A 26,556-nucleotide genomic window follows, 5' to 3' on the forward strand; every position below is an offset into this window, starting at 1 on the left:
ATTATCTCTTGAGAGGGTGACAAACTTTAATGAGAAAAGGACAGTGGTGGATACAGTTTGAATAAAGTCAGGTGTTACGTGGTTGCAGCTGATGTCCCCATGCCTGAACTAGAAAAGTGCCCATTTAGTTGCAAGTATAAAAAAAAAAAAAAAAAGGCAAACAAAAAAATCAGTAAAGAAAATGTAAATGTTTCTCTCGAAACTGAGAGTGGTGGTCCATAGCGATGTTTTGCTAACCCCGAATGTTAAACTGTTTCAGCCTGACCAGTGGGAACACTGCTTGACTACAGGTTCAATTCTTCTGAAATTTGCTGTGCTTTGAGGCTTTTGACCTTGCTTGTTCTTCCAGGTGAGGAGATAGCTCTACCAAAGCAAAGTTCACTGAAGGAAGATACTAAATGTGTAAATAAAAAACCAGACCAATATCATTATCGTAATAAAATCTGTATATAGAATGAATCAGTCAAGAGACAAAGGATCTGCGTGGAATACTAACCTATTCATTTCTATGTTTACCTTTTTCTTTTTTTTTTAATTTTAAATGAATTAGTGTTTTTTTATGCTTTTTTTTTTTCTGGTTTCATACAAATTAATATAAGAAAGGTCCCACCAGTGGTACTGGTTATACTTCCCCAAAGAGTTCTCATTGCAATTAGAAGTGCTGCCTTAAAAATTGATAGTAGAGATATTATTTTTGTTCTGTGAACCTGCCTGATTTTTGAGCCAAGGTAAACTTTTAGCACCTATGGTACCTGTAGCAAGGAGCGCCATAGCATGACTGTATTTGGGTGAAGATCCTTCTTATTCTGCGCATTTTGAGCCTGCCAACAGGTAATTTGTGTGTTGTTAGACATTCCTGACCTGCTTGTTTGCAAGAGGCAGTGAGCAGTTGATCCTATGTCCACTCTCTAACACACAGTTTTATAGACCTTTTTTTTTTCTCCCCCCCCCCACCCCAGGCTGAAAGGTACTTGCTAAGCCAGAGTCTGTGTGTATTCAGGCTATGCCCTGCTTTTGATCATACCTTTGATCATAACTTCTCATGTCTTTTCGAGTATATTATATTGTGTTGTGGCTAATTTTTCTAAAGGCATAAAGAAGCTATCAGCCTCTTCTCCTTAATAGCAGCAAGTAAGATTAAGTGTTTTGCAAACTCAGCTGAAATTAGTAACTGTTGACACAGCTGACAACTGTATTCCTTTTTCTTCCCTGAAATATGCATTTAAAAGAAAACAAAATGGCGTTAATATTTCACAGACTTTTGTATTGTAATGATATTACTCTCAGAAATAAAAAAAAAACCCAAACCACAAACCTTTAAGTCATTACAGTAGTGTTACGCTCATCTTCAAATATTTTCTTTTTTGTGATTCTGTGTCAAGCAGAAGTAGGTGCATTTGCCTTGGGTTTTACAACTTGCTTTTCTGCAGCTGTTCTCCTGCCTCATTCTGAATCCTGAACAGAAATCATGATAATAAGAAACATACCATCAAGAATTTTAAAGATAATCAAGGAAATAGACTTCATCGTTTGTATGGAAAAAAGTGAACAGTCAAAAATGAAATGTTTATTGTTCTTTAATCACAGTCATCACATTGGAACAAGTAGAACCTCCAGATTGAATTCTTGCTTTTGTCTGAATTGCACAGGAGATTATACCTGGGTGCCAAGGCAGGAGGCCCATTGCATAATGCATTTCATTTAGTCTACACCACAGATACTCTGTTGGAGACATTTCTTATAAAGCATGTCAGATACAGAAAAAACAATTTAGTAAGCACTGTGATCAGATCCTGATGAAATTCAATTCTATTTTGGACCTGCTGTTCTTGGACGACATCATTGATAAAAATAGTCTCTATTTTTCTGTTTGCTGTGATTCATTATGCTATCTTGCTGCTTTTTCAAAATATTCCCCCCCCCCCCCCCCCGATGGTTTGTTTTTTCAAATAAGTGAAAGGAATTGTGTTTTTTGACAGCTTAGTCTGTTAACAATGTGATCTGTCAGGATATTTGAATTTTACAATTTTCATTTTAGTAAACTGCATAAACATTGGACACAACAGAAAACTAAGAACACAGCAACTATGGATTATATTGAACAATCACATAAGGTGCTAAAACCTATTTGACAATGATGGTGCTGAATTTAGAAAGTAGGTTCCTTTTTAATAATCAATCTTGTGTCTTAGTTTTTCCCATCGGGTAGTAAAACACTTTTTGTTCCCCCAGAGAAGACACGAGCAGTTAGTTCACATGTGTCAACTGCATAAATTATTTGCTGTTGCTTTTTATCAGTGGCTTTTAGAAATGAAGGTGAACTTCTTATAAACAAACAGGTAAGTTAGATTTATTTTAAACTTGCAGATCAACTGCCATTATTATTATTACTTTCTGCATATACATTTGTTTGAACAGAACAATTTTTAACAGTGATTTCATAATACCGGTTTTTACTATCTGCTCTTAATAGTTAGATTCCCCTGGGCGGACTGTTAAAACACAGTTCCTGTTTTACTAGTGGTATTGATAAAAATGCCCTTTCACCGAAGTGCTACACAGCAAAGCTAATCTCCAGGAATGCTGCTCATATTTCATTTTCATATCAAGTGTGGACATTTTGCACAGTCTGGTTAGACTCTGCAACATCATCTGGTGGTAAGAACTATTATTTTGACAGCACATGAACCTTCAGACCTATGTACAGTGTTGTAAACAAGAAGTATCGATTAGGTGAATTGGCTGCAAATCTCGAGGGTTGAGCAATGCAGATTTTGAAGGAGGTGGTTTCCTCATGTAGGTTTGCCTTTTCTTGGGGAGCAGTTTTGAGGCATGGAATTTTTGCTGTATAAACCTGTTTAGCTCCTGTGACAATTTGATCAGGAGAATTTTCTGTACAGGATTTACACTCTGTTCTCTTTCAGCTTCACAGTGTTTTAAATCTATGCTTGGGGGTTTCGTCCTCTCTCTTTGTATTGGCTTTCAGTTGAGATCTTAGCCCAAAAGTTTGGTGTTCTCTGTTGTGCCAAAGAGGAGGGTCAGAAGCCCATTTGCCCTGTATTCCTGTATATCTTTGTATCTCGTTAGCCCTCAAAGAGTGGGAAATTCTTCAAACTCTCTTCCTCTCGCTGTGTTTGCTCGCTGATCAAAGGGAGCATCTGTAGGCACTTGTAGCTATCAATAGGAAGGCAAGAAGAGAGGGAGATTGGTGAGATCCTGCAAATGGGAGATTTGACATGACGTACGCAATTTGACTAATGACTAGGGTTTGGTAGTATCTTCAGCTGAATATACTTTTCTAGGGTGTTTCTTGCTTTTTGGATTTATTTTACTTGTGGTTGGATAACTCTGTTGAAATATTTTCTGCATTTTACTGACATGCAAGTACTTGATGATGGATTTGTGCTCATTAGTGTTTTGTCACAGCCCTTGTTGTACTGGCAAAGCATCTGAAGCAGCAGCAAGAAACGATGTTGGAATAGTTTTGCAATTTTTCCTGCTGTTTTAGTACTGTGTGTTGGCAACAGTACATTTCTGCACAGCATGGATGTAACTTGGCTAATTTCCCATTTACAGCTTGTATTCTAACCTCACACGTTTCTCAAGAAAGCAAAAGGAGAACGTGCCATAATGATTAATCAATTAATCAAAAACTCTGTTGGTTTAATATTATAGGGCTACCTTTGAAGGGGTTCTGGGTGTCAGCATGGAGTAATGTATGTTGCTTTACTAGTATTTTCTATCCAGCAAAAAGCTTCTCACCCTTGTTTGTACAGAGATGAGAGTTCTGCTGTCTTGGTCGGTAAATTCATCAGCTAAGCTATGAGAGTGATGTGCATTGAAGGCCTCCAGGCTTTATTTGAAGTCCATTGGGCACAGTTACAGGTTCCTAACTGTGAACGCTGAAAAAAATAATACTTCTCTGGGTTTAAAATGCTAGCATGAAATGTCTTGTGTTAACTAATTTTGCTAATATTGACCACCCTGTTCTGATAAAAACCCATGTATCTGTATTGCTTTATGCTGTGAGAGAAACCCAAGAAAAACTGGTGGTTAAATGCAATGCATTGTTTTCTTTTGGAATATTTTGTGTTGTCATTAGAAGTCATTATTCTAAAATACTGTACAGTTCTCAGCACTTCCTAGAAAATAACATGATACACACAGAAACACGTGGGAAAATGCCGCATCTGTATGTTCATACAGTTTCGACGTTGCAAAGCATTATGTGCATCTTCCTTAGTTTTGTTCAAAGCAGTAGAGACTATAAATTGTCAAACACAAGAAGTAGCCTGTGTGTTTCAGTGGCGTAATCTGGTTTGCCAAACTCTTTTTATATATTTTAACCTGACAACAGAGAGGCCCAGAACTCTGCTCTTACCTCCTTGAAAATCATTGAGCCACTTGATCGGTGCAGAATTCAGTTCCTTGTGTCCTTGGCTAGAAATGTGGATGATGGTATGGATTCATGCTACAGCTTGGGAAAAGAGGGGAGTTCTTGAGCATAAAAGTCCCCGGCCTCGATTTTTGTAGTCGAACTGCACTTGGTGCTACCAGTCAATAAAAATACTGGTGTTCCTTGGGGGTGTCAGTATGTGCCACCTGACACGAAGGCAGCACAAGGCCTCGTGGAGTGACTGATCGTCTGGAAGTGGGAGCAGGGAAGCAGGGATTGCTGGCAGCTGGGAAAATGGGAGGGCAGGGCCATTGGGTCTGCTGGCAGTTAGTGATGGGGGGCAGCGGGGGTGCAGGTGGGGGTGTGGCGTAGGGAGGCGGGAGAGGGTCGCCACTGTGACATTTAGTAAATGTGAAGACAGAAGAAGAGAAAGGGAGAAGTACTTGGAAATGTAGGGAAAAAGATGACTTTTTGTAATGTGTTGCCAATCGAGTGACAGAATGCCATCAGCCTTCTAGTGTCGGAAGCAATCCCTGTTGCAATGCTGTCAGTTAAGCTGATGCAGATCAAGATCAACATACTTAATTGCCGTGATATGAAAAAGTGTCTTAACCTCCCCCCTCAAATTAATGAACATTATAATCTGCTGAATCTAAATAAATTAGAATAAGCTAGTATTCAGGAATTAGGTATGCTCTTTTCCCAATTGAATATATGCTCTTATGTTCTCAGAGAATGCCTGATGTTTCAGATTGTTCCGTATTAGACAATTGAACTCCTTACAGAAAATGCTTAAATGTTCAACATTAATCATCTTACAGATGTCCTGCATACCTCCATGGAACATATTGTATATGTGTATATGAGCGCCTTAGTGCTCCTAGAACTATTGAATAGGGTTTACTATGAGTTAGGAAATGATTTTAGGAGCATATCAATTTATTTGGCAAGACTGTGATTTAGGACAGATTTTCACAGCTATGTTAGTAATGCATATATTGGGTAAAGGTCAGTTAACTGTGTGTCTGCCTAAGAAATGCCACCATGAACTGGCAGATTGAAATATTAATGGAAGTGAACATTCGTTTTTTTTGGTGGCTTGTTGCTTAAGGCACTATGATGTATCTTATTTTGGTCAACATCAAGTAATGCATATTTTCATGATGTTCCTCTCTTTTTAAAATTTTCTAGCAAGATTTGTGTATGTCTTAATGTAGTCTTCTGTGTGAATTAGTGGGTAGAAAATGTCTCACTGTGTTTGAATACAATAATAAATTCTAAAGATGTAGTCCCTTCTGTTAGTGGATTTCATGCAGGCTAATGGACAGAGCAGTGCGATGGGTGTGAAGCTCACCTTGGTGAATCCAAACAAAAGTTTAGGAAATCTTCCTTTTCATACAGTTTTATCTTTTATAGCAGTTGGTAATGTTTACTTCTGCCTGTGTAGTGGCCCTGACCACTGACTCCAGGAGCATCTCAGGGCAGGCAGCAGGGAGCTGAAGTGATTGTGAATCATCAAAGCAGCATCACCCCAGTTTGTGAACCTGTGGTTGGTTCATGGTCTGTTGTCTTCAATCATGTAAAAGACAGTTCTTACTAATAAATTACCTGCTCAAAACCAGGCAGCGTCCTAGTTCAGTAAGGTTAACTGTGTTTCATTTTCCTAGAACACAATCATTTTTGTGCTAATAAGAAAAAAAAGAAAAGCTCTGTCCAGAGAATAATGTTCTTATTCTAACTCTAAAAATGTGTCATTTCCTCCCTTTTCCTTCTTATCTTCAATAGAGGAAGAAGTCCTTCATGAATAGCTACGGTTGGCAAATTTGGCTTTGTATCTCAGGTAGACCATGGAAAAGGTAGAAAATTTGGTTTTTTTTAAAGCAGAACTGTCCTTGGCATCACCTGCACAACAGTTATTATGGTCCCGTCTTGGAAAAAAACCCAAACAAAAACCTCTCAACTTTTAAGTCATAGCAAACACCAATCAGTGCTTCCTTCCCCCCCTTTCTTTCTCATTTAATACTTAGCTCTTGATAAAATTAGTGCCTTGTACAAGTCCATGGTAACGTGAATTCAGAATGGCGCTGTATGTGATACAGCATGGGTAACTAATTTGAAATCCTAACTTGTTGTTCAGTCTTGCAGTTAGGTTCTGGTATTTCATGAATCTAATGTAATTATTTAGTAACAAACAGACAATACTGAGAGAACAGTGTTAGATAAAGGGAGAACCGAGTTATTGACCTGAGAAGTTTTAAGTCACTTGAAAGGTACTGTTCAATAATGCGTGAAGTCCCTGTATTCTGGGGAGGTATCTGGGTAAAACTGTAGATATGCAGCATTAAGTTCAGCTCTCACTTCTAAGAGATTGAACTGGTTTTTATTTCATTAACTTCAAGTAGAGTATTTCTGACCTGCATGGCTTTAAATATCAGGAAGATGAGCTCCAGGTGATCATATAAAGAAAGAAAGGTACTTCATTCAGGGAAATTAGTTCCCTGAAGCTGATCTTCTCTTGCTTTTCTTTATCTTGCTCATTAATCATCATTTAGCAAAAATGACCCTCTGTGGGTTTTTTGGCAACATGCTGGTTTTAAACCATTAGCAGTGTTTTCCCAGAGATGCAAGGTCCAAGCTGGTATCTTCCAAAGACTTTGTGCAGTGCTGAGAAGCAATGTCTTACCCTCAAAAAGTGGATGAGAAAAATCTCAGGGGAGGAGAATGGTGAGGACAGTTGTAACTAAGGAAGGAGGAGGAAGCAGATGGCAGTCATTTGACAATCAATCAAAAGTGTCCGTATAAGATGACAAAACACCCCAGTTTCAGTTTTTAATCAAATAATTGAGTTATTACGCTTAACACTTATGACATTTTACATATCTTTCTCTTGAAAGTCTGGCAGTCATGGACATCTTAAAATGTTTTACATAAAATAATGTACATGCAAAATCTTTGGAAAAAATGTAACTTTAAAAACAGTCACTTTTGTTTTATTATGCTTGAAAGCACAAAAAGCATATTCTGCATCTCAGTTGTAAATTTCCTTTTAATTGTTCCATTCTGTATTTCAGTCACCGTTTGATGGTAAAAAAAAATGCATGTTTTTACACAGATGCCTAGAGATACTGTTTGGATTATTGAATGCAACTGCAATCCTAAATTTATTAAGCTCCATGTTAATAAAGAAAACATCAGTTGTTCTTTTTCCTTATTTTCCTTAGTAGGAGCTTAAAACACTCTTGCATGAATGCATGCAGAGGTTTATAGCTTCTTTTGCAGGTTTTGGGACTAGTCAATGATTTGCAGTGCAGAGATCTTTTGCTTTAGATTTTTTAATATATTTTTCAAGTAAGAAAAGATAGGGAAATTTCTGCCTGTCATTATTACTTTCATACTATCATATTTATTATCATGTTGTTATCCTACTTGGACATCTGCATTCTAGCCATGTGTCACCATTTGCAATAGAGATATCAACTGAACAGAGTTTCACCGCGTTATAAACGTGTGTATGCTGAAACAGAAAAGCAGGCGGAGAAGGAAACATCAGAGACAGGCTCAGGTGTGGTGGTGGTAGTCAGGTCCTGAATAAAAGCAAGAAGATTTTTTGTGGTTGAAGTATGTTCAAAGATGTAAGCAGGAGTACTGGTGTCTGGAGGGTCAGTTTCTCTCCTCTCCAGGGAAACGTGGCTTTTGCCTTTCCACTGAATAAACGGGATTGTTTAAAACAGACCTGGCTCCATTACCGGTTTCTCTTCTAAACAGAAACAATTTGCAGCCAAATTTTGGCTAACCACATGGGTCAAAGAGCAAGACATAAAAAGAGCATTGCAAACTGATGTAAGCGTTTCCTAGCTACATTAAATGCATTAAGGCAAAGCATTTGAATGAATATTTGCTGTTGTGGTTTGGTTTGGTTTTTTTTTCTTCTTCTTTTCTAGCCCTCTGGATTTTACAACGGTAACTTCAGATAATTTCCAGTCGTCTTTCCCATCTTTCCCATGACAAAAACTCAATGATGCTGCTTTTTGAAGTGTGTATCTTTTGGTGATTGGGGTGGGTGAATGGCACTGTTTTGTGACATTTGTGAATAAACATTTTATTATTCACTGATCATTTCATAATGAATTATGAGAGAACTTTCTACTGAAAAGAGCTGAGGGAAAGATTCCTACTGCTCTGTCCTCACAGCTCCTAAGCAGTCAAGTCTTGTTTGATTTCATTGAAAAGGAGGATCATTTTGACTCTTCACCCTCCCAAACATAGCTGAGAAGATTTCTCTGTGTAAGAGTACTGAGAGTTTTGGTTCGTGGCTTTTCACAGGAGGAATGAATATATACAAGGAAAATGTGAAAAAACTCAAGGCGCTTCATTAAGCATGCAGCCTTCGGTGCTTAAAACTGCAGTCTTTTGCAGGTGACCCTCATCCTCTCTGAATAATTGAGTATAATCTGTAATTATTCTTAACTGTGCTCTCCCCTGTGTTTCTGAGGTCACGTAGGAGTGAGCTGAGCAGCTCCAGTACTAGCACAGATCCCTGTGGATCTCCCCTCTCTCCCTATGGGAACTGAAAGCTCACTCCTGCTCTGCCTCATGTCTCTTAACCTAATGGTTTCTGGATACACAGGTCTTCACTTGTTTTCTGTTGAGGCCAAATTTCCTTAAGAGTATTTTGTAACGGGGCTTGTCAAAGTTGGCTGGAAGTCTACACGTGCTATATCAGATGGTATTGTGGTATCCATGTGCCGGTGATTCCTGCAGGGAACCACAGTAGGTTTGAGAGGCTGCATTCCCCTTTGCAGAAAACCAGACTTTCCCTGGTGTATTGTATTTATTTATGTGTTTGCTCAAACTATTATTATATCATCTGCTAATTTTTGCTGGTACAAGCCTCAGACTTTATGGTGGTATTCCCCTGGGTTGCCCTGGGACCCTTCTCATTTTGGTGTTATGTTTGCCACCTGCTGTTCCTCAGGTACTGAAGCACTTTTAAGCAGGAGGTTACCTAGCACAGCAAGTTCACATGACTCTTGCCTTCCTATAGAAACCCATCTGTTCTTGGCCTCGTGTTACTCTTCATTTAGTTTGTTCAAACAGTCCCTAATGCCTCTGAACTATGATTTCTGGTGGAACCTGCAAGGCGTCCTGCATGGAGAGGGTGCTGGCATGGGGACCCATCTGAGTCCTTTCATGGTGAACACAAAAGAAGGAAAAAAAAGTTAGGTTTTGTGCTACTACCTTATTCTCTCTGAGCTTTTTTTTTCTAATTATTATTATTTTTTTTTTCCCCCTTGATCATCTCTTGGCCCTGCAGACTCCCTGGCAAGCTTCCTGTCACAGTTCTGTTTGAAGGATTTATTTTTTTAGATTTATTAATACTTGTGATAATGTTTGCAAGTTGGGGGTTGGGTTCTTTTTTTTTGGCATGCCTGATGGTGTATTCTGCTATATTGAAGCACTTGAAAACTATTAATACCAAAACCAATAACTATGAGATCTCTTCACTAATGGGGAAAATTAAATAAATTACTGGATATTTTAGCCTAGAACTGACAGGATCTCCTTGTTTGTTTGTTTTTTAATCACTTGCTTCTGCCAGAGCTTGTGAACCCTTTTATGTTCTTCATTTGGAAGTGGCTGGTTTTTGAAGGCCATCTATTTATTCTAAGTAACCTTCCCTGCACTGCTGCGTAGCTGTGCTGACTTGCCTTGCCCTTTCTCAAGCCTGTCTCAATAAGAACCCCATGTGCTTTTTCTTTGCCTCCAACAGAGTGTCCTTAAGCAGTCGTGGGCGCTGCAAACATTTCACTCAGTAATCTGTTTTCCCTTTCTTTTAATGAGTTTCCATCTTTTTACGAAGCTTTCCTTTCAGGCCGAGGACAACAGTAATAGGGGGGTTTTTTGGTCTTTTGCAAGGATGTTGGATCTAGTACACAATGGTGGCTGTCGCAGACCCTATTTTGTAACGTTTGCCCACTCGGCAGAGCTGTGAGGAGGCACTACCTCCTCTGCTTACGTCAGGAGCCACCTTTTATCTGTACGTGACTGTGTCCTCTCTCTCAAAGGGCTGAGCAAAGCCTCATCTGTTCTCTGAACCTCCTTGTCAGGATGGTGGTGGGTATCGTATCATTGTGGTCTGCTGGTCTCTGGCAGTAACTTCTAACTGGGATATGCAGAACAGTTTGGGGGGCAGGAGTGGGGCCCCGTCTCAGTGAGATGGGCTCCAGGGAGCTGCCTTTGAACCCCATGAGCCCCGACAGCTTTGCTGCTGAGCAGCACCATGTCAGCGGGACCTGGGGGATGGTGTGAGCACCTCTTTGTGTCTTGTACATTTTAAAGTGCTCTGGAAAGAAAGAAATATCCCTATGTAATAATCATAGTTATTACTGCTATTGATCAAAGCATGTTTTGACTACAAATTTTTTAAATCGTTATTTTTCATAAGAAGTACATGTACACCTTCTGAAATGATGCTATACGTGCTTTTACAAATTTGTTAACATACTTAATGGCTGCCTCTTTGTGCAGTTATGTTTTAATAGTTCTAATTTAAGTTTAAATGAAAAAGATACTTGCATTATCTATGTATCATTAAAACAATATGAAAGTACCTTTAGCTTTGCTTCAAGGCACATCGGCCTATTTAGCTCAAAACAGCTTTAAATTATCCCTAAACATTTCAGTGGATTGCAGCTGATCTTGTTGCATGATATTTTCTAGTTTCTGAGCAGCCCATTTCAGGGTGTGTACGGTACTTAGAAAGACAACTTATATGGAATAAAAATTTAAATGGATTTCACATTTCATTCTTGGTTTACTAATACTTCTTCATTTTCTTATACAACTTGCTTCTGTTAAATTGATTGCTTTGGTTCTGAGGAGTCAGTGTAATGGTGGCAGTGTGGGATAAAATATCTATTGTACAAGTAGCATCCGTTTAATTTCAAATGCAGTTTTCCTAAATGCTACTCTCGAGCTTCTCCTTAAATCGGAAAGTAAAGCACGTGTCCTTGCTTTCGGAGTTATATATCCAACAATTATTATTTTAGTCTAGTTTCGGCAGTTGGGTACAGCTGACAGCTCGTTATTGACAAGGCTGGATCCATCGCTGTTACTCTAGCATAGACTCGGATCTTTCAGCTTGGCCTGCAATATTGTAATGGTGAGTTTAAAGCCTAGCCAGCCTTAGCAAATGAGACTGTTGTTGATGTGGGGGTGTTTTTAACTATGATGTAGATCGGTCTGAGAGTGCTTCAACTGATCTGTAAATTTTAAAATAGCATTTTAGTCTTGGACAGTTTTATGCATAATCTTATCTCTCAGCATGTAACTTTTATGCAGTCCTAAGGCATTTTAAAAATTCAAACATATGTCAAATATATCTTCTTCTCTCTGTCTTTATGCCTATTTTGAGCTCGTCTTCCTCATTACACTTTTAAGAGTTTAATTTTTTAAAGAGTCAAAAGAGGAAACAGGCGTGTGACAAAGGACCTTGCCTGCTCATTGGGAACTGTGGAAAAAGCCATGAGCAGAGAGGCAAAATGAGGAGGTACCAGTCCCGTGTTGGTAGGCAGATGCTCTGCACTCAAAGCCGAGAGCTGTGTAACCATGTGTGGCTGCAAGCCCTGGCTCATGAGCCGGGAAAAGCCTCATCGGACCTCAGTAACCTTTAAGAAATGACTTCTGGGTGGACAAACGGTGGGCAGAATAGCTTGTGTTATTGCAGATGACCATGTGGCTATGTATCCAAAATTACCGGAGAGGCTATTAACTCTCCTCTCTTGCAAAGTGCCTTGCATTCATTCCTGTCCTGTCTCTTCCTCCTGGCTCACCTCTTTTCCCTCTACGTTTATTGACAGGCATCGCTAAAGCTCTTGCAGATTTCTTCCAAATCTCAGCAGGAGGATTTCTAAGGGCTGTGCCAAAACCTGGCCAAGTGTGGACTTGTCTCATTCCTATTCCTACACTAACTTTCAAGTTCCCTCTTGCAGGGGAGGGAACGTTAGAGGTTTCCAAAGCAAAGGCTGCCAGGATTAGTTGTATGTGGAAAAAAGGCATCTGGTTTTTCATAGAGGTTATTAAACATTTCTGCCATGCAAGTAGAAGTTCTAAGAAGGGGATGGAAAAGACCTGTGCACATACATTCATGGAATAGCTACATTTCTAGTTCATTAAGCAGCCAAGGTTACTGAAACTGTTTGTTTAGAGTTGCGAATGGCAGCTCTGGTATTACCACTGGAGACTCTCTTGGCGTAGGAAAACTTCAGAAAACATTCAAAGCAACAGCAAGGGCTAAGTGCTATTAGTAGGTACAGGAATGCTATTAAGTTGGTAGGTAAAGAAATGGGCATACAAATACTGAACAAGATGAAAGCCTGCAAATGCTTTTCTGTTTTTCTGCTTCTATGTTTTGCATGTGAGATCACTCCACTTCTGAATGGTGGTATGAATTATTGCAATGTCCATCCAAACTTCTCAAATGTACCTATCCTTGAAATGTCTGTACCTTGGCTTGAATTTCTTTTGCAGTATGTATTCATGTGTCACAGCCACTCTAGCTCCTAATGATTCTCAAATTCAATTTGTTTTTATTTCCTTTTTTAAAGCATTTGCTGTATTTCACTGCTATGATGATATCTGAAATGTCTGATTCAAGGGACTATTTATGGAAGCATAGTCAAGCATTTGCTTGAACATTTGTGAGCTTCCTTTCCTTGAAGATACTATTATAGTATAAAATGTATCTAAAAGAAAGCAGATTGCTGTGGAAATATGTATGTTGCCTACTTAATTTTGATTTCAAAAGGGACATGTGCTGTAACTATTCTTAAATATGAGTACTTTTTCTCCTACAGTTTCAGCAAATATCCTTTTCAGTGGGATGTTTTTCTGTTAAATCTAAAGATCTGCCTACTGGCTTTCTAATTTTTCTGTTTCAAATCTGTCTGATTTTTCATTTCAGGCACACGTGAATCCCATCAGTGTCACTCCACCCATACAAGCCATAGATCAGGACCGAAACATCCAGCCTCCTTCTGATCGACCGGGCATCCTCTATTCCATCCTAGTTGGTTGGTGTCTGCTACTCTTGCTATCACTCACAATCAGTCACTTTATTATGACCAGCCAGGAAAAGATTGACTGGGAGAGTGGAAACCTAATAAAAATTTATATTGTGGTTAGTGGGATGTTTGAAATCGTTGTTCTACCTATTTATGTTTAATTTCAATTTGGAAGCTTATTTCAGATGGTTGCATTGTTATTATTTATTCAGATTAGATTCAGAATTGTCTAGTTAAGCAAATGGAGCAACACGGCAAGGAAAAGGAGAGAGACTTGTCTGTGCTCATAGCTATGCTGCAATGCATTTTTTTTCATTCACTGGTGCAAAGGCACCGTAAAAGATGCTAAAGAAAGGCAATTAGAGCAGGTTTCATTCCAAAACTCTTCTGGCACAGAGCAACTTAAACGGTTTTACTGCATCCACCCTTAGTTTTGCTGCCTGTGAGCTTGCATGCTTTTCCTTGTAATTTAATGTTTGTTTAGTTGACTGTGCTGTTTTCTGGCCAGAGAGGAATGCAGTTCTAGAAAGAGTTCAGAGAATAGCCAATTTGCTCGGGCATGTCTTGTATTCTGCTGCATATTACTTTTTCCTGCTACTTTCCCATGTTTGGCATTTGTTTCCAATTGCTTAGCTTGTGTGATTTGATGACGGAAAGTCCTAAGGCAGTGGTTTGCAGTTGGAGTCTTGTACCTGTCCTGCTCTTCCCAAAGTACAGAGACTGGTGGTGTAGTAATTTCTGTGTCTTGTGACTAGTGTGGCAATTGAAAGTTGTGTGTTTTGTGGAATCACATCTTTTTCACACTTGCTGTGTTAAACTGCAGCTACACGGATTTCTCACCCATGGAGAGGTGGAAGTAAAGATTTTAATGAGCAAATTGCATAGTTTTGCTTGTCATTAAAAAAAAAGAGGATGCTTTTGTATGTTATAGTTTTGTTCTGAAAGGAGAAAAATGTTAGGTTTGATGGTTTGATATGTCTGTCATTTTAAGAGCTATCTGAAGAGGGTACAAATGAATCACTACCTTAGAGGTATCATTGTACTGAATGTGCAAGTCCTGAGCTCCATGTGCAAAATAAAGAAGCCTGAACCCACTCAGTGCCAAGAGACTGGTGTTGAGGCATTTCCAGGGCTCTGCTCCCAGGGTCTCTACTCTCAGGTCTATGGCAAGGGATGTGGCCGTGGCAGATCAACCTCAGCATGGCAGACTTCAGCGTCTGCTAAGAAATGAAATCAGGTTTTGTTTGGATAGTCACGAAGCAAGCTAGATTCCTTCAGGCTCCAACTGGATCCAAATCTGGCAGACTAAGGGATACACTGCTGTCAACTAGTCTTCCTCCAGCAAAACTGTACTGTAAAGACATTTGTAAATACTTGTAGTGTAAATATACTACCTGGTTTTATGTTCGAAAATTGACTTGGTTTATTTATAAATTCTGCTATTGACAGTTATGCCCTAGTGCAACATCTAGTCAATTTTTTTCAAAGCTCCTTGCATAACTTGCAAAGTTCTTCAGGTGTGAACTTATTAAAAATTGCATTTCACTAACTTGTGATATTTTTAATGTTTGAATGACTCTTTTGACCTAGAAGAAATAATTCAGAAAGATGTATTATAGCGATTTGGTTTGGGTTTGGGGGATTTTTCAATGGAAAGGCTATCTTTTTTTTTTTCTTTCTTTCTTCTTTTTGCCAAGGTCTTCAAAGGGATTTCTTTTTAGATTTTAAGTCTTCATCTTTGCCAGTATGTAGTGCTATTTATATTTTAGCCTTTACCTCAAAAAATATTAGTTTCACAGCTAAATAGGCCTTGCAGGTACTTCTCCTTATGTGAATTTTTCCCTTGCTTTAGATCTAAACGTAGTTCTTCTTTATATCTTTGGATAGGTCTTTTTTTAAACACTGGAAGGTCTGAACTATGCCCATAGAATGAGAGAACAAGCTACTTACTGAATATGGGAGTGATTTTGAATTTTGATTTGACTGAGTTCTAATTTGGTGGTTCTTTTACCCTGCTTTCCTCCTCTCACTGCACACCTGTACAAGTCAAGTCCTTGGCGGATGCTTTGGGCACTATGAATGTTATATATGAAAGCTGCGCATCTTTCTCAGTGTCTTTAGGATCTACTGTAAAGACGCGTTTCTTTTAACGAAGCTCAGCATCACTGCAGCGATAACTCAATTCTACTTGATCTGGCTTACTAACCTCATCCTTAAGTGCCCATAAAGATCTCTGCCTGTCAGGCTTTCAAGCTAACTAGCTTTTCAAGAGTTCAGGTAAATGCCTCAGTGCTGCTTTCACCAAATCTAGCAATCTTTCCAGTGAGGAGGGTACGAGTGAACCTCACCGGTTCCAACAACAACAGGTCCCCCTGCAGTTCATTGAAAAGGAGTTGAACTCACTGAATGAGGTGATGATAAATGCTTGTGGAAGTCTTGTTATGCATTCATGTGAGCATAGCACTGCTGAAGACAAAAGTAACTTGAGGGTAAGGCACTTGAAAAATAAAGAAATAGCCCAAGTTTGTTACTAGCCCATTATTTTCTGCTTTCTTTATCATTCTGACCTCTGAGTGCAGTCCTCTCAAAGGATATATCAAGATGTGTGAATATACTTGTTCAAGTAGTTATGGACTGGTACTGATAAAACAATAGAAGATAAGGTCTTAAATATTCTTGACGGTCATCCTAACATTAGAGAACTACTAACAGCATAGTACTACTGGGATTGTTGTCTTCTATTTAGAGTACTGGCTAAAGTACATGATGAAAGAACTACCTACCAAAGTACAGTGAAGTACTTCAGAGAAGAGGCTTGAACTGGGGCCATACTGTAATATTTCATTTCTTATACAATGCCCGGTATCTTTACATTTGGAAATGTGATGTTTGGAAATTTTTTTTAAAGCACTAATTTCTCCAATCCTTGACTTTCAGGAATGTTAATACATTTGGGTCATTGCAATAGAACCACTGTGTCTGGTGTACGCCAGTGTGTAAGCAGGCCCCCTCCCTTTGCATGTAGTGTGTGTGCAATAAAAAGGGCTTAGAAGCCAGCTCACCTTCTCTCATCGGCAATCTCACCCCGTTTTTTCCTTAGTGCTGACTGCATCACAGCCCTGTGCTACTCTTGCATTTACTGTTCAGCCCTGTTTAAAGGTTTCCCCTTAGCTATTTTTACTAGTAGTTTTAAGGGTTTCTTTTCTCTGGTGCTGGTCCTTGGGAAGAGTAAATTTTTCCTTATGTCATTCTTCTGGTTTTGACCTGGGAACTGTCTTTGATTTCTGCTGTTGATTTTGGACAATCAAGTGTTCTATTTGTTTGCTATTTAAATGGAGAGCCAAAAAAACCACCACAACATTTTGGGGGGTTTCTCTCCAGTGCTGTGAGCTCCCTGATGCATTTGCCTGGCAGGCAACATGCCCCACAAAAGCCCTCCTCTTGCTTCAAGAAAAGCAAACCTAAGAGTGCTCTTTATGTGCTCTTCACCTGTAAAAAGATCATCACAGTAGAAGAGATCGTGTTCCCTTCTGGGCTGTCAGCTCGCTGCTGCTCTTGCCTGGGCCAAAAGAGTGTAACCAGAGGTCTGTTGAGCACTCAAAGCTCATTTTTGGTGTGGATGGTGCAATCTCATCTGCGGAAAAGAAAGCACGTGCCACCCTTCGTGTGCTGTCCTCCTTTCTCAAGGGTCCTTATGGACCCACTGGTGTGTGCTGGCCCGCCACCTTTTGATACCCTAGACCTCTCCAAACACACAGACCAGCTTAATTTCTGGGGGAAGGAGCCTGAGGGCTCATCCATAGAGCTTTTAGACCTCTCTGCTTTTCCTGGATTAATCTTCTTGCAGGTTGGACTTGTGAGAGACTGGCAGTGTTGGGGTGGCGTGAACAGTTCTCCAGCCAGTAGTGCTTATCTGTAAGGTGCAGGCGACACATTTTGAAGACACATAGTTACAGTTGCAGTAGGAAACTCCTCCTTTCTGGAAGCAGATCAGGCAACTTTGTGGACCGAGGGTTGCTCTGCTCTGTCAAAATACAAATATTTTTGTGTGTGCAGAAGCAGATTTCTCTGTTCCTGGAAAACTTTACATTCAGATTTTAAGGTATCCTGAACCCTTCTTGTGGTAGGCAGCAGCTGAGCAGGCATCATCACTTAGGATTCAGGCAATCCAGCTCTGTTATACTCCAATTTTTTACTTTCCCGATTGTCCTCCTTGCTGTCTTTTCCTCTTTTACCTGTTTGGTTTTTTGGGGTGTGTCCTCCCCGGATTCTTTTCTGGCATCTTTACATGCTATTAGCTTCATCTTCCCTGCTGTAGGTGGCTTTGTGCCTCTTACAGCTGTCTCTATCCTCCCCTATTTATTTGTTCTCCTTCAGGGAACCTCTTGTTTTCTACTTTCTCGGTGCTTTTGCAATGAGTCCTTAATCTCTTGTTTTTTCTTAGCTGCAGCGTCAGCCCTTGTGATATGCAGCCTCCTAAGACTACAGCAATCTGTTATCTGCCAAAAGCTTGGAGAACCTGCTGGATGCCTAGTGCTCTTTAAAAATTGGATCAATTAATTAAAAGTTGAAATTAAAAGGTGGGGCAGGGGGACACAGGACTTGGAGCTAGAAACTCTGCATTTATATAGGTGGTGTAATAGGAAAAAATAATCCATAGTGGTTCTTCCTGTTACTACTCTCTGGGTCTGTGGCATACATGTATACAGAGATAGTCACAGAGTATGTACAGTGTGTGTGTGTGTGTGTGTGTATATACACACGCAATATATATATATCTAGCAAATGGTTGTTGTTTGATGAGTTGCAAATCAAATTATTGCACATGAGTTTGGACAGTAATCTATCTCCTGGGATAGCTACTGGCTTTCTAAAAGCAGTTTCTAATCATTCCCCTTGAAAGGTGAGCAGATAATACCATCATTTATCAGGAAAGTGGTCTTTTTTTTTGTGTTGAATCTTATGCCCTGTTAGACTGGTTTGAGCATTTGGCACAGCAATATTTGTCCTGCTCTCATGGCTGCTTTAAGATACTGTAACTCATGGGCTCAGAGGACTTACTGGGGGGTTTATACCATCAGCCAGGAGTGCTTTCTGCCTCTCAGCTGTTACACAGGACTATTCCTAGACCTAAAATGACTTGAGATCTTAGACTTGTAATCAGTATTTTGGTTTCTTCAGATACCTTTAGTAATACTGATAAGCTGTGAGATGCCAGAGTTCGTGCTGTTTCTAAACAGTCTGGCTTTCTGAGCCCCTACTCTGCTCAGATTTGTGCTCTCACATCTCCCCAGCTGAGAGTCAGCCTGGCTCAGAGAAAGTCAGACAGTTAAACCAAAACAACCTAGGATGAGACACAGAGACTGGAGAAGGTGGATACAGCTTTCTGCCATGCAATTGAGGAGAGAACATCCCTTTGTCTTTAAAAAAAAAGATACAGCCTCTGTTCCCTGATCAGAGAGAGACTTGCGGAACAGTATCCCATATGCTTATTGCTTCTTCCTGCCCTGGCAATTAATGCTCCACCATTGCTGCTTTTTTGTATACTTTCTTTGAGAATCCTGTGGCTCGGAACTACGGTAGCTTAATTCTTACCTCCTCTGTGTCAGGCTATGCTGCTAGAGCCTTTTGGCTTGAGCACAGTACCATGGGAATGGTTTTGGGCTGCAGCTGCCTTGCTGGCTAGCCCAGGGGCCAGGCACAGCAAGGTCATGGCTGGCTCCATCCTTTGCATAGCCCTTGCTGTTATCTCCATGAGTTTGCAAATCTGTTCAGGCTGTGACTGCTTCTGTTTTAACTGGGTTGGAGAGTAACCTGGAAACTCTGAGCCATGAAGACACTACTTACTGCTGACAATAAATGGAAGCTGTTAGATGAGGTTTCGTCTGGTGCTTGCTCCCTGATGAGAAACTTCTTTTCATAGAAGGATTTCTAAAATAACATATCTGTTGTTATTACTTACGTATATGTTATTAATAATGCATTAAAGACCTTGTCCATAGGTGCAACAGAGGGCTACAAGAGCTAAGGTATTTAAGATGTAAATTTTAAATTGCAAATGTCAGGGTATCATCTGTGAGCAATAACACGGCTATCTTGAACTTAGTGGTAACATCTTTGTCACATCGCCTCATTGTGGATTTTCTTTGTTTAAGTGTGGCACTCGAAAAATGGTTCATAGTGTTCTTTGCTTTGTGACTAATGTCAGCGTATGTCCAGCAATACCTCAGGGGAAGCATACTTCAAAGCTGGAGAGAGAAAATCTCAGTGGTGTGTGTTTAGCAAGTTGAGTTTCAGGAATGCAGTGGATAGAAGTGGAAGATGAATTGCAGTGAAAGCTCATCTCTCTGTATGTCCGCTTATCTGATTAGATTTATATGTAACTCCCGGAAGCTGAGAAGTGGCTTCTGTTGTTATCAAGTACTTAGGGATTCCCAGTTGAGAAGATTCTTCGTGGCTAGGGAGAGCAAGGAAATAATGATAATATTAAATGCATAATGTTAGTAGTATCCTTAAGCTCCATGTACACATGATGCAATATTTTATCCTTATAATAGCAGGATTAGTTTTTGTTCATTTGATGACTAAAGAGTAAAATAAATATATTGTTTAACTACATCTTTCAGAAACAGCATTTGTTCAAACCTCAATGTCTTTTTTTTTTTTTTTTAAACAGGTACTCCTGAGGATTATCCACAGTATTTCCATATGAATCTTACAACAGCTGTACTGACACTCCTAAAGCCGATAAATAGGGATTTACACCAGAAGTTTGACTTGGTTATTAAGGTAATTTTGACTGAATTCGTATTCCTATATGCTTTTGAAAACTGCATAGTAACAAAAAGCTCTAGAGAAAATGTGGGGTGGGCTTGCTTGTCTCCCCTGCATTTTTCTTTTTTATTTTTTAGCCTGTCAGGCATCATTTAGCACTGTCACAGGGAAGAAGGGTCTGAAGTATTTTTTAAAAGGGAATGAATCGTGGTAGAGTTCTAACATTTCATGTTATATTGATATTGTATAAACAAACTAAGTACCACTTGTACATTTGGTTTTTACCAACTCAGTTGTCCTGAGAATGCATTTGTTTTATATTTCATGTTTTCTCCAGTTCACAACCCATGCTAGAGAATCATATAGATTCAAAGAATTGTCCGAGTACTGAATATTGTGAGCAAGGAGAACAAAAAATCATCTCCACATCTTGTAGCACTTTTTGCATAGGGTTTTTTTTGGTTGGTTGGAGTTTGTTTGTTTGTTTGTTTGTTTGTTTTTTCAGGGATGATTAAAAAAAAGGAAGCTCACTCCAGAGCGCTGCTACTGAATAAAAAGAAAGCTTCTGAAACATAGCTAGTGCTGATCACATTCAGCTGCTATTGCTGGGAAAAGGCATAAACCACTTCTGTGGGGTTGGTCTTTTCAAATCCTACCATTGATAAGGGGAGTTGGCTTCCTTCCTCTTTTGTACATACTGCTTTGTCCTTAATTTTACAATCTGACTTGGTAACAGTCTGCAGTTTTTCTTAACTGAGCCAAGTGATCAAAGCACATATCAGTTAGTTGTGAAGAATGTGTCTTTTACAGAAAATCTCTAAATGTATCTTCATCTGGCTACCGAGTCCCAGTTTTGCAAGTATAGAATATTTTCAGTAATTGTTCCTTTCTTTGCCAATTTGAGGATTAAGAGAAAAGAATAGGAGGTGGTGATATCAATGTTTAATTGCTAAACTTGTTAAATGTAGTAAGCTATTAATTTTACTTTCAGCAAAATTGTACAAAACCGTAAGGTTTGCTGCAGGTGAAATTTGTGTCAATGGACTGCAAAAGTCAGTTCAGTAAAGACGATGGTCTCAAGTGAGAATAGAGCAGAGTTAGATTTGGTTCTTTTGGAGACAGTCTGGAGTTGTCCCTAAAGCTGTTGTCTAATGACACAGAAAATTGTATAGGTTTTGCTGTATTTATTGGTAAAAAGAGGAGAAAGTAAAAGAGAAAGGAATCATAGTAGACTGTTTTAAAGTAGTAGATAACTTGTGTATTTATCAGTGTATTTCACTCAGAATGAAGAGTGGGCTTTCCAAACTGCAGCGTGTTTTAACGCAGGGATGTCATAAAGCTCCTGCTGTTTGTTAGCATTATTTAATCTCTTTCTAAATACAAGGGTTGCACTCATATGATAAGAATTCTTTATTTGCCTCTGTTACCCGCCCTAATTTTTTGGGGGTATTAATGGTGGCACTGGCAGCAGGCAGTCCTCTTGGCAAGAGCAGCTCTTCTGTACCGGCCTATGAACCTCTTTGAAATCATGTCCCGTAGTTCTGCTAGCTCGCAGCCTCGATGCTTTTGTCCTGTCATGCAATCAGACCAAAATGCTTGCTATTCCTCAGGGAAAATCTGAGTAGGATTTTGTTCTTTTTTTCTTTCAGAGCAGAAGCAAAACTCAATCTTTCAAACATTTGGGAGTGGGGGGAGCAATGATACGCATTTCTGCTCTTGAAACAAGGAGGGATGAAGGAACATATACAAATATGGTGTAACAGAGCGACCTGGGTCCCCAACTGTGTCTGTGCCTGTGCGTGGCCATGCAAAAGCTGACTGAAGCTAGTGCTTGTGTAACTTATAGGAATTCTTTTTTATGCTAACTCTGAGCATTTCTTAAGCACAGGAGAGTTAGGGACAGATTTGCAGGCTCCCTCTGTACATCTCAGAGAGGGCAGCAATTTCTCTGGGAAGATGGTAATAAATTTATTAATATACAGGTCCTTTTTGTACCTTCTGAGGAATATAACTGTGAGTATAGTATGACAGAAGATGAAACAAAATTGCAGTTTGTAGGAATTTTGAATAGTTCGGCACCTTTTTAAATACTTGTGTTAATTTCCTACCTCAGCTGATTGTGTGTGCATCAAAGTACAAAACTGGTATATGCTTAGAGTGAAATAATTTGTGATTGGATGTTTTTATAATAATCTATTTCTGAGCTTACCTCCTGTTGTGGAGTTCTGCTGTCACTAGGACAGATGAAGAAACTTAGGTGGGTTAATGTCTAAATAAATATGCTAAGTTGTTACAGGTCAAAGCCTGTAGCACTTTGTTTGGTTTCGTTGTTGTCAAAATTCAGCAGCCATATACAGTAGCATAATACATCAGTTAAAAAAATCAGTTACATTAGTCTGGTACCACCTTATGTGTGCCTAAATAGCAAGCTCTGTTGTTAATGGAAATGTTTATAGGTATTATTAGGTTCATATTGCTGTGTTATATGTGCAGCCAAGGGGATAATAAGGAAAATTATTAGTCTGTAAGAATGATAACATGCCACCTGCTAGAATAATAAAAGTTTTAATGCTGTGTTGTTCAGGGACCTTGTGAACTGATATAATGTCTCAGGCTTGTATTGAATCAAATCTTCAGATTCTTGCGTTGCACATTCTCGAGTTTGCATTTCTTGCAGTGTTGAAATTGTTGAATCTGATTCTATTTTATCTGGAGGAGTGCAATGTGTGATGTTTCCCTTTAAACAGAAAACGTGCTATTTTTGCAGGACTCACTAAATTTAATCTTTAAAATATTCCCTCTGATATCAGGGGATCAATTTTTTTTTTCTGCCAAAATATTATGGAAAACAGTGAAATGGAAAAGGTGGTTAAGTCAATACATGAATATTAGAATGCGTGAAGTAAGGCCGACAGGAAATTGGTGCGCTCATCTGTGGTATAAAAACTGCATCGCTGATAAATGTTGAATTCTCAAATAGGTAGAGAATGGAAAAAGCTAAACTTCTTAATAAGAAATGCTGGTTTTCAGCCTCCCTGCTATCTCCAGAAGATATTTGATTATAAGCAAGGAGGCAAACTAGTTGGCCCTCCTAGGGAAGCTCCTGTCACTTCCATTCCCTGCAAAGCAACAGAGGCTTTTACAAAAGAACATGTATTTTTTTGTGTGTGTCCCATTGAAATTTCCACGTGGCAACTGCAAGGCTGTGAAAATAAGCATGTGGATTTAGAGGCTTTAAACTGAAAGGGCTTTCCAGTGTTAATAATACTGTAACTAAAAATACAGTGTTGTGGTTTAACCCCAGCCAGCAACTAAGCACCACGCAGCCGCTCACTCACTCCTCCTCCACCCAGTGGGATGGGGGAGAAAATCGGGAAAAGAAGTAAAACTCGTTGGTTGAGATAAGAACAGCTTAATAGAACAGAAAAGAAGAAACTAATAATGATAATGATAACACTAATAAAATGGCAACAGCAATAATAAAAGGATTGGAATGTACAAATGATGCACAGTGCAATTTCTCACCGCCAGCCGACCGACACCCAGCTAGTCCCCGAGCGGCGATCCCCCCACACACTCCCCAGTTCCTATACTAGATGGGACGTCCCATGGTATGGAATACCCTGTTGGACAGTTTGGGTCAGGTGTCCTGACTGTGTCCTGGGCCAACTTCTTGTGCCCCTCCAGCTTTCTCGCTGGCTGGGGATGAGAAGCTGAAAAATCCTTGACTTTAGTCTAAACACTACTGAGCAACAACTGAAAACATCAGTATTATCAACATTCTTCTCATACTGAACTCAAAACATAGCACTGTACCAGCTACTAGGAAGACAATTAACTCTATCCCAGCTGAAACCAGGACATACAGTCTTTGTCAGACCCAAAATATGTAAGGCTGTGAACATTATGAATCATAAGTGTTCTTTCCCTTTATGTACTGTTGCTTCTGTTATAAAAGATTGTTCCTGAGATGCAAAACCACACCCTGTAATACTGATTCCTTTTCTGAAATAAATTACTACTTTTGGAGTAACTTTTATTTATAAATACATGTGTGTCATTTGGAAGTTTATGTCCATAAAGGCAGAGACTTGCATGTCTCTGGCGAGCAGACAATTTGGAGAGAGACCAGTCTCTTCTGCAGCAGACAGTCCTGCTTTATAGAAGGTAGTTGCTGGAGAAATCAAACCAAAGTTACAGTGAGAGGGAGCACACTTTCAGCAACCTCAAAAGCTAAGAAATAATTACATCTTCGATCGACAGCCTTGCTGTGAAACATCTCCTGAGATTCTCAATAAAATAATAAACCTATTAAAACTACATTTCCTTAGCATTGTTGCCATGGTAGCTATCTTCCTCCTAGAGGACAACGATTTGTACCAGGAAGGCATGTAATCTGTTTAGTCCTCAACAGAGTTAACTTCACCTCTGATACCTCTTTGCTCGTGGAAGGGGATATAGCTGCTTGAAGAAAATGGCAATAGCTTTGATCACCTTTCTGGAAAACACATGACCACTGCACTGTAGACATGAGACTAAGTTCTTGTTACTAGCTCTAAAAAGTGTCAGTGAGTCTTTTTTTTTTTTTTTTAAAGCGCGTATATTATGAAACAAATAGGAGAATTAATCAAATTGATGCACTTTGATCCTTTCCTATTTGAACATAGGTTCTTTATCAATCAGACAAAATCTAACCTGACAGTTCTATTAAAATCAATTTGCAAAGTGGATGGACTACTGAAGGCTAGATGTGCTTACATAGTCAATGAAATACTAATGAATGGAAATGCTACACTACAAAGGAATTTACTACATCTGTAAGAGACCAGATTTTGATAAAATTACTTATGCTGAGTGGTAATTTAGTTCATAGGGACTTTGTGTGGCTTTTGGAGTAGGCTGAGGATGAGAAGCTACACTACCACAAGGGCTATTGTCAGTCCAGCCCAAAGAATGCGTATGTGGAGATTTGGGGGAGAAATTGTCACTAGCAAGTCATAAAGAGTTTTTGCTTTATAAAATGCTTAAAAACATCATGACCTCTTAGAATATTTCAGTGTCTTGTAAAGCAAAAAGTGATCCACCTGTAAATAAACAAATAGACATGTTTTTTAATACGATTAAAGAAATTTTGTCAACTCTGTTAAGACCCAGGGAGGTCCTACTAAAAATATGAATGGTAATATAGAGTAAAGGAGATAGGGAAAGTGTTTTCTTAGCAACTGCTGCATAACCAGGTGATAATATATGCCAGAAGTTGGTTTTGGTTCTCCAACACATCAGTATTGCAGTGGGTTGGTATCCAGTACGTAAGGAAGAATAAAGAATTTTGTTCATTCTGGATTGCTATAAAACCTATAGGAGTTGCAACAGAAAAAAAGACTTGGAAGTATTTCGAGACTAATGAAGTATAAGCATACCTTTTCACTTTATGGTTGTGTCTCTCTAGTCTACTTTATTTACCTAGAACAATTAATACCTCAAATTTCCTCCAGTGTAAAGAAAATGCATGCATGTCAGACTCAAAATCAGGATAGGAATTTTATTTCTCTTGCAAGAATTGATTTTTCCATTTTTGATGGCACTGGGATACTTGTATTAATGACTAAAAATACTTTTAATATTATAACATGAGGTAGAAAAATAGAGGAGTGTTTTGTTAATCTCATGTGGACACCTCTGTACTGGGGGAATTAAATTTATAATGTAGTTTAGAGTAGGTTTTCATACAACCTGTATGGTTAATTCTAAAACCACTGACTGTTGTATTTGATTGTATTTGTGCCATTGGGAAATTGGGAAGGATTCATGTAAATTGACATCTCAATAAAAACTCCAATTAGATCAAAAAAAAAAAAAAAAAAAAGGCAGGGGGAATGAGTTTCCCAGCTTCAAATAACATTTGTAGCCTGACTTTTTAATAAGACTTTTCCTTGGATCTGAGAGTTTTACAGCTCTTGGGGAATAGGCTCTTACAAAAAGAATTGGTTTGTGTCACAGTTGCTTGGGTTTTTTGGTGCCTCCCCAACAGTGTTAGTAACAGAAGTGTACTTCAACATTGTGCTGCAGCTGTGCAGAATCTTTTGAAGAATATCCTTACAGAGTGTTTTCCTTATCTTATGTACCTGTCTCAAAAAATCTGTTATCCCCAGGTGGTATTTCAGTCAGACCAGCATTAACCTCGTGACAGATAATACCATAGAAACAATTCTGTAGTGGGATTGCGTTTCCTTGTTGTTTAGGTGGTAACAGAAGGTCAATGCCACATGTCAGAGTTGAACACACTGTTTCAAATTCCAGTGTTACAAGAAAATTAGTTTGGGG

At 39.1% G+C, this 26,556-nt stretch overlaps 1 protein-coding gene across 1 annotated transcript in view; it reads left to right on the plus strand.

Annotated features, from left to right (window-relative positions):
- The window catches only part of PCDH15 (protocadherin related 15), a 711,887-nt gene that overhangs the window by 465,488 nt on the left and 219,843 nt on the right, over nucleotides 1–26,556 (plus strand). The window contains exons 11-12 of the mRNA XM_075025448.1: nucleotides 13,359–13,467; nucleotides 20,135–20,247. Of these exons, the coding sequence (XP_074881549.1) occupies nucleotides 13,359–13,467; nucleotides 20,135–20,247 (222 nt within the window). The remainder of the gene's footprint in view (nucleotides 1–13,358; nucleotides 13,468–20,134; nucleotides 20,248–26,556) is intronic.

The sequence above is a fragment of the Buteo buteo genome, chromosome 4 (genome assembly GCF_964188355.1).
Source record: "Buteo buteo chromosome 4, bButBut1.hap1.1, whole genome shotgun sequence".
Taxonomy (NCBI): domain Eukaryota; kingdom Metazoa; phylum Chordata; class Aves; order Accipitriformes; family Accipitridae; genus Buteo; species Buteo buteo.